At 43.4% G+C, this 9,026-nt stretch overlaps 1 protein-coding gene across 1 annotated transcript in view; it reads left to right on the forward strand.

Moving 5' to 3' along the window:
- Positions 1–3,208, forward strand: part of TNFSF13B (TNF superfamily member 13b) — a 32,942-nt gene extending 29,734 nt beyond the window's left edge. Inside the window, exon 6 of the mRNA XM_028087380.2 lies at positions 1,595–3,208. Within this exon, the coding sequence (XP_027943181.1) occupies positions 1,595–1,707 (113 nt within the window). The 3' untranslated portion in view covers positions 1,708–3,208. The remainder of the gene's footprint in view (positions 1–1,594) is intronic.
- Positions 3,209–9,026: the final 5,818 nt, after the last annotated feature.

Genomic DNA, 9,026 nt, shown 5'->3' on the forward strand with positions numbered 1-9,026 from the left:
ACCTTACTCACTATTTCTCTAACAAATCGAGTGTCTGTTTTAGAGGTTACAGCTGATTGCTGTAATCTGGAAGAATTGAAATAGCCAAAAACTCAGTGTTAAGAGTTTCAAACAGAACCTACTTGAAAATCGTCGGTTCACACTGACTTTATTTTGAGAGTTAGTATTACTTAATGCTCCGTGATCGATAGCCTTTGTCAAAATACTAGATTCTCTTCAGTCTTTATGATAACAACTGATTTATTCAACAAGTAAATTCCAGTCTATATTTTTTCATGTAGTCATCAAATGCTTTGCTAATCCTAAAACGTGTGCACATTACCCTTCACGATACCTGAAAACTATGTTCTTTTGTTTGTTGTCTGTCTTAGTCCATTACAAAAATAAACCAAGACCCTTGGAGACAGAATCTTTTGTCATTCTGATCACAGCCCTGTGCGTGTCTAGAAAGGTGTCTGGTACATCGTAAGTTTTGATAAATAAAGACTGACTGGCTGTTGCCTGAGGAGATCTGGGTGCTTTGGGCTTGAGGATGGATGTTAACATATGTAATATAGTCGTGTAAATACATTTTCACGGCATCTTCACGAAAATGCAACTACTTTTTAAATTGTTGGTTGAAAGTATTAACTTCGATATTATTTTGTTAGTTTCTTTGCTTCTTCTCCCCTGATTGTCCTTTCTTTCCCTTCATGTTTGTCTTTGAAAATGGGGTCCCTACTGATGTACCGAGTGTAGTTCCTGAATTGTATTCTGTGTTCCTGAATCACAGAACACATCATTGTAAATTAGGCACATAAAGATTTATTGGTCAGTTTTGAGAAGCTAAGTATTTTATTGCTTTTGATTATGAGGACAAATATGGTCCTTTAGGGACACATGGAAACATAGAAGGCTATAAAAAATAATCCAAATGACTCCTAACCCCGTGGTCTGGACTCCAGAGAAAAACTATGTTAACAGATGGGCTTTGCTAATACGTGGTGTTTTGTTTTTTATTCTTAGTAATATACACATTTTATATGCACATTTAAGTGTGTATTTATGCAGTGTCTATGTGGTATATACATACTGCCTAGTGTGTGTGTACTTATTTTGTATTTTTATTTAACATCCTTATTTTTTGTATTTCTATTTTTTATTTTATTTAACATCCTTTTTTTGTATTTCTATTTTGTATTTTTATTTAACATTTTAAACACTATTATAAACCATTTTGTCAATAAAATGAAGCAAAACCACTTTTAACCAGAAAATATCCCAACAAGGGATGTGCTATGATTTACTTAACTTTTTTTTCTTCAAATAAGACATTGGTTTCCGTTCAGAGTCTCCATTTTATAGACAGTAGGTGATAAATACATTTATATCTGTTGTAAATCTTTCTGGTCATTTGCTTTAGCTTTTTTTGTTTTTGTTTTTAGGCTGGTAGAATAGTAACTGGACTAGAAGTCCGCTGGTGTCACTTGAAGTGTGAATGCCTATGTTAACATTTTTCCAAAATAACATCGTTTTATTTAATGCATCCCCCCCAACTTGCCTGCCTCCCGCATTGTACAACCACTTAAAGTCCCTGTAAATCATTGTTTTCCAGGCATCGCAAAGCTGGAAGAAGGAGATGAGCTCCAGCTTGCAATACCACGTGAGGACGCTAAAATATCACGAGATGGGGACGGCACGTTTTTTGGTGCATTGAAGCTTCTGTGACCTACTTACACCTTGTTTGTGGCTGTGTTCCTTCCTTTCTCTGTACCTCTAAGGAGAAGATACTTAACTGGAAATACCAAAAGGAAGAAAAACAGTAGTTACCATAGCCTTTTCTGGGAGCTACTTGTTTTCATTTGCTGAAACTAGACCAAAACAGGAAATTTAACAGACAACCACAGCCAAAGGGTGTCATGTGAATTACAAGAACTAGGGCCCGTTTAGGGAAAGCTAGAAGTAAGGTTCTCACTGTAATGCCATGTTGAACGACTTAGTCATGGCTTCTTGACCTGGACGGAGCACAGGTTGCAAGGGGACAAAAATCATTTCTTCCAAAACAGCATTCCATTATCGACTGCGGAACTAAGTGTCCCTGTCTGTGGGACATGAGGACATTCTTGGGGAATCTCAGGATCCAGCCTTTCTCTTTAGGTTAAGTATGCCCCTCTCCTCTTGCAGTTAACATTGTGGAAAGTAGAACAAAACAAAACAAAAGGATAGAAATCTTGCATTGGACATATGAAAAAGTAATTAAAAGCTTACATGGAAATATATTAAGCAGTTGGACTTAAAATACAGGTACTATTTAAATTCTTCTGGTTTACTTCAAGTCTGCAGTTTTTATCTGTAAGATTATATCACCTGATGGCCCACCAGATACTTTTCACAGGAGGGACGTCATTCTGTTGTGTGTCTATACCTAACATGTATTTTTTTCTAGCTAATTTCAGTCACTTCAGAAACTTTACCGGGGGGTAATTCCGATTCTTACACACACGAGCATGAAGTGAAAAAATAGCTCTAATTGTTCGTATGTAAAAATAAAGTCTCCGCTAGAAGTTAATGAATACATTTATAATAATGGAATCTATTTGCCCTTTATTTCCTAGTCTTCTGTTTTAAACTGCTGCTATTATCCCAGCCTTTAAAACGTACTCATGTTATTAGCTTTACAAAAATTGAGGTTTCATTAAAGTTCTTGGCGTCCTGAAGGGTGTTCGGTGCCGTGTGCTTGTTACATGGCTGAGGGTATGCCAGAGACATCACCCTCCTTTCCATCTAATCGAGAATCGTATTCACAAATGCGTCTTTAGAACATCAATCTCCCTTGTTCTGCTTGCCTTTTTTGTAAATGTCATCGGTTTAAAGAGTTTACTTCATTAAACAGTTTCCTTCTCTAGTTTAAACCGTAGGGGGAAAAAAATAGACCCTGGTCTACACTCATTTTCTCCAGTCCACATTGAAATGTGTTTAAGAATATGCTTTTCAAAACAAAACAAGAGATGATTTGTATTTTGTGTCTAAGATTAAACTTTGTTTAAAACTCTGATGACCACAACTTTGGCTTTCTGGTTAAAATCAAGTATGTTTTGCAACTTACTGTGTTTTACAATATTATAATTAAAAAGTATAGGCCGAGCAGGAGTCCTGATCTAGGAGGTGAGTCATTGTCCTAGTGTTGCTGCTAACTTGAATCACCAAATAAAAAAAACTTCGTGCCTTCTGCCTGGCCTTTTGATTGAGTTTGGTTAACACCACTCATATTTTGGTTTCTCTCCATGTACCTAAATGCCATTTTAAAGATTCAGTGCAGGGGCGCCTGGGTGGTATAGCCAGTCGAGCCTCCGACTCTTGGTTTTGGCTCAGGTCATGATCTCGGGCTCATGAGATCGAGCCCCGCGTCCCGCTCTGTGCTCAGTGGGGAGTCTGCTTGAGACTCTCTCCCTCTCCCTCTGCCCCACCCCCCCCCACACAGGCACGATCTCTCTCCCTCTCTGAAATAAATAAATCTTTAAAAATAAGCAAATAAGAATTCAGTGCATACTCGTAAACCATAAAGTAATATGTGTTAGGGTAGGAAACAAAGCATTTGCGATTATGAATATCTTACATGTTTCAAAAAGAATTTGTTCACATCGACACTATAGAGACAGATATAAAGTAAGTACTTCTTAGAGCATATGGGTAGAGAAGATCGTGCTCCAGACTGACAGGCCTGCACGCCAAGCCACTGTGGTCTACAGCTGCCTCCCGGTTCCTCTTCCATGACTTAGCACAGTTTATCGGCAGACGATGCATTCCGCCACATAAAGTATTCCTAACGTTTATTTTGCTTTGAGTTTAAACCAGCATTAAAATGTGAATCCCATCTTCCTCGAGTGTGAAACCGTGAGGGAAGTCAGAGTGGTTCAGGAGGAGTTTATTTAGCAATGAGGAAACGGGCGAAGAGGAGGTAACCCCGTGGTGGTGGGGTGGGGTGTGGTCTCCACCGGAGCACCGGTGGTGCAGCGTCCCTTTCCCTACTTTCTCCCAATTTGCCTTAGGAGAAATGATGTTATAGTGGGATTTCCTATAACAGATCATTTCTTAGGTTAAGTGTAGGGGCCCAGACACGAGACGCTTGCCTTACATGCAAACGCCGGAAGGGTGCTGATAACTAAGTACTTGAGGGTGTTGACTTGCTTGCCTGTGCGCGACGGATGGACGAGCCAGCAAGTCCCTACGGCCAAGTGACAGGCAGCCCCACCGGGCCCCTGGAGAGATCGGCACTCCTTCTCAGCCCTGTGCGGAGAGGGGGGTCTTCCCAGCCTGGTTGTTCCGGGGGGTGCAGTGTATTGTTAGAAGATCTTCACGAATCCCCTTGTAACTAGAGCTATGAATCAGGCTTGCCTGTCCCGGGAGAGAGGTTGTAACCCATGAGCAGCGCACCAACGCAGGCCACGGGTCCATTCGCTTGGCTCCCGCGTGGCTTTACGGTTTTTGACTCAGTTGCTAATATAAAAATCTAGACTCATTACGTGAAAACAGGGCATTTAAACTTTCTATGAACATTCTTTGAAAATATCTAGGAAGACCTATGTACACATTTCTGTGGCATTGATACCTAGAAGTCGAACTGTCGTGACGTAGGCTGTGCCTAGGTTCAGCTTTAGCAAATACCGCCAGAAAGATCTCTGAATGGTAAACAGCAGAAAATCACACAGAACCAGGCTACCGGAGGTGACAACCCACTGGGCTAGTTCCTGTCCGCCCACCGCAGCCACGCGGGCCAGCGCTGGGCTGCAGACCCCACGTGACTCTCTTTGTCCACCTGTCATCGGTCTGGCCCCCCACGGGGATGCCGGCGATTATCAAATACACTTCACTGCTGATTATCTGTAATTGCTTTCACAAATCAGTTCTGTAACTTTGTATGCATTGGATTAACTTTTACAAACTAATCATGGTTAAAAGGGAGTGGCCCAAGATCCCGGTCTTGCTGATATCCTTTGGGGCTCCTCGTCTGCCGTGGGTGATGCACGGGAGTGAGGGGCCCGTGCGGGGTCAGTGATGCCACACAGCGGTGCCGTCGTCCCTGCCCAACTGTGGCCAGGCCAACTTCCAGGTTGGTTTGAGGTCCTCACCTTCACCACCGTCCTTATTCAAGTCAACTAAGTTTTGTGTTGTTTTAAAAATGATGCAATGAAATTATGTTTAAGATCACTTAAAAATAAAGACAATCAAATAAAATCATACACGTACATTAATAATGCAGCACCAGTATGGATTTCTTGCTTATATAGATTTATTTTTACAATCTTATGCTGGTATGATCCTTACCAGTACTTAGAACGATTTATTTAGAAAATAGCCTCCCTTCTCTGCTCACGTAATTTCATGCATGTGGAAAGATGTGGGGCAATTGTTCTTTTTTTGTTGTTTAATCTCTTTTTTTTTAATGTCCTTCTGTGTCACACACTGTATTTAAAACTAATCACAAAGATGGGAACTAATGGGCTTTCAGGAAGGAGGGGGGAGCTGCGTCTGATCCGGAAATGGTTGATACGATGCTTTGATATTGAACTGTCCATTGAGACCACCCAATGGCTACTTGTCATTTTAGAGGAATAAGCAAGGGAGAACCACAATACAAAAACAGTGATACACCTCGTATGCAACAGAACAATTTCTGGGTCTCGCTTTTTCCCTCTATATAAAACTAGCAATAATTTTTTTCACAAATGCACGCACACACGCACACACACACACACACACACACACACGCACACACACTAGAAAGCAGCCCTTGATGGAGCCGCTTCTTGGCCACTCCGGAGGCTCCTAATCTTGGTTTAATCCTCTGCTGCCCCGTCTTGAGATTTGTAATGATTTTTGAGCAAGGGGTCCTGCATTTTTATTTTGCACTGGGCCCTGGAAATTAGGGAGTGGTCCTGCTTGAAGCTCTTGGAGAAGGAGTACAGGATGCTAAGTAAGGGCATGTCTCTAGGGCTGTGCCCCTGGAGTTCACGTCCCTGTTGGGCTGTTCTCTGGTTGTATCATTTGGGATTCGGGGATAGCAGTACTGTTGAATTTCTGCAGCTGCTGGGAGAAAGAAACATGTGAAAACACCTAGAATAGTGCCTGGCACATTATACGTGCAGAATGTTGTTGCTTGAAAGATACACACATACACACAGAGAGAAGGGATTGCAATCAGAATTCAAAGAAGTAAAGAGACGTGCACTGTTTGGGTTTTATTTTGGCAAAAGATCCAAAAGCTAAATTGGCAGGAAATTGAAGAAATCTGGTTTTGTCGTTTGGTTTTCAGATATCTTGAATAGGCCAAAAATAAAAAGAGAAGAAAGAAATGAGAAAGAGAAAGCAGCGCCCCCCCGCCCCCAGGTTCCAGAAGGACACCTGCTTCTACCCCACAGTGCCGATGGGACACAAAATGGCTCTGACTACATCCTGCCCTGGAAGCCAAGCCTTTCCAGGATTTGGGGGACAGGTGGGGCAAGAATGTCAGTGTGGGAGCCCAGGCTGCCCTAAATTTAACCCGGTAGGAGTGAAAGAACCAGGATCGAGGGGATCAGGTGCGAGTGGCAAGAAAACGGAGCGGGGGTGTTGAGGGGAAGGAAAACGTCCACAGCAAAGTCTCCTGGGCCCTGGGGATGCCCACACAAGCCCAGCTTGCAGGTGTGAGCAGGGACAAGGGGCGTAGACAAGGGGACTCTGCTCACATCACCCCGCACACGGCTCTCTCCAAACGCTGAGGACCAGTTGATCCTCGTAAGGGGTCTCATCAGGGAGGGAGGGTCCCGTTGGGGTCCGCGCTCACCCACGAGAGCAGGAGTCACACTCAGTACGGACAGGAGTCACATGGGAATGAGAACAGCCACATTTTGATTTGCATTTCAGATACGTCTACTGTATCATACATGAGATTTGACTCCCTTGGAAGTTAAGACAAACTGGTTACTTTGTTAAGTGTAAACCTCCGAGTTGATAGGACTGCCAAATGAGAGTCCAAAAATCACAGCAAAAACGAACAAGATGTTTGCTAAACAGCATCGCCTGCTGAGGACTCCTCTCGGCCACCTTGGAAGGCTGTCCTCCAGCCTCGGAGCAAATTCCCCACAAGAAGACAGCTGGCTTCCATGTCGCCCTGTATGTGTCCGTATGTCCTGCGCTCCGGGACACCTGCCTCACCACGTGTCTCGGGAGCCAGGCGGGGCGCGCATGCGCACACCGCCACGCCCCAGGCGCTCACCTGCACCCCTGGTGCAAGTCTGGGAAGCTGTAGGCGGTCTCATTTCCGAAACTGCAGACTGGTTGGCATCCTGGCTGCGGGCTGATGTTGTCCTGGGGAGTGGGTCCCACAGCTGCTCAAGAAAGTAGAGCCCCCACGTCCGCGTACGCGGTGAAAGAGACCCCGCACTTCCCAACGCAGCACCTGGGTGTGAAAAATACTGACGCTCCCAAGTAATGAAGCGTAGAGAGTAGAAATTTCTATACAAGAGGGAAAAATAAAAAATAAAGACACCCCTCCCCCCCAAACACATGAAATCCGAAAGAAGGGAGGCTAAGAGAAAGAGGGAGGAAGGAAAAAAAGAAGGAAGAAACATTTTCAATATGCAAGGAGCTAGAGGGTAAAATCAATGGACAGGACTTACAGAGTTTTTTTCTTTTTAAAAAAATTTTATTAAGGTACAAATTACATACTATAAAAATTACTCATATTAAGAGCAAAATTCAATGTGTTTTTTTTAAATGAATTTGAAGAGCTGTGCAGAAAGTTACAGAATTTAGTTAAAAACATTAGGAACTTGAGATTATATTTCCAGGAAGGAAGGGGAGGGGCCCCGAGGAAGATTAAAACAACAACAACAACAACAACAACCTTTTAAAGAAAATATACGAACCACCCTTTTTTATTTTAGAGTAGGTTTCGGTTTACGAAAGTTTACAAAGGGAGCACAGAAGGTTCTAGATATGCCTCACGCAGGTTCCCGTACTGTTCATGTCCTGTTTCTTACATCTTCACAACCAAGAAAGGACCCCTACGTATCACTATTCACTGAACTCCACACTTGACTAGGATTTCATTATGTTTCCACTGCTGTCCCTTTCCTTTCCAGGATCCAGCCCAGGCCACGTCCTTGCCTTCAGGGCTCACGTCTCCTTTGCCTCCTCTGCTCCAAGTTTCTCAAATTTTCCTTGGGTTCATGGCCCCCGCAGCTTGGAGGAGTATTGGCCAGCTGTTTTGCAGGAGGTCCCTCAGTGTGGGTTTGCCTGATCTTTTTCTCAGATCGGAACCGAGCCGATACGCGTTTGGGGGAAGAATCCCAAAGAGGTGGAGTATAAAATAAATCCTAAAAAACCAGAAATACACGATCGACTGGCCAGGTAGTGTTTGCCAAGTTCCCAAGGAACTACTTTTAAATTCACATATTTCCTCTAGTATGAAACTATTAACTATACATGCTACATTTATTTGGAAACAAACCCACAAAATGTTCATTTGGGGCAATGAACCGCCCTGCCTTTGCCTTGCTGAGATGTTATACCCAAGTGCAACCACGAGAGGGAAGCACTAGAACAACGAACGGTAGGGTCTCCAGTATGATTTAAGAGAGAAATACAAAGAATGATAAAACCAGAAGCTGGAAGAACGTTAAAAGACAAGCCAGACCCTGTTAGTGTTTCCTCAAATCATATTCTACTTTCTTTAAAGATTTTATTTTATTTATTTGACAGAGAGAGACTCAGCGAGAGAGGGAACACAAGCAGGGGGAGTGGCAGAGGGAGAAGCAGGCTTCCCGCTGAGCAGGGAGCCTGATGCGGGGCTCGACCCCAGGACGCTGGGATCATGACCTGAGCCGAAGGCAGACAATGACGGAGCCACCCAGGCGCCCCTCATATTCAACTTTTAAGGAAACAATGCAGTATCACAACTTCTGCTCTGTTCCTGCCTGATGGACATGATTCTTGTTGAGTTGTAGGAAATGGTTTGCAAACCTGGGAACTTTGGCAAAGGTATAGTCCCGGAAAGTCAGGGCAGA

This window comes from Eumetopias jubatus, unplaced genomic scaffold (genome assembly GCF_037043125.1).
Source record: "Eumetopias jubatus isolate StellerSeaLion01/CBP00866 unplaced genomic scaffold, mEumJub1_p1.0 scaffold_3, whole genome shotgun sequence".
Lineage (NCBI taxonomy): Eukaryota > Metazoa > Chordata > Mammalia > Carnivora > Otariidae > Eumetopias > Eumetopias jubatus.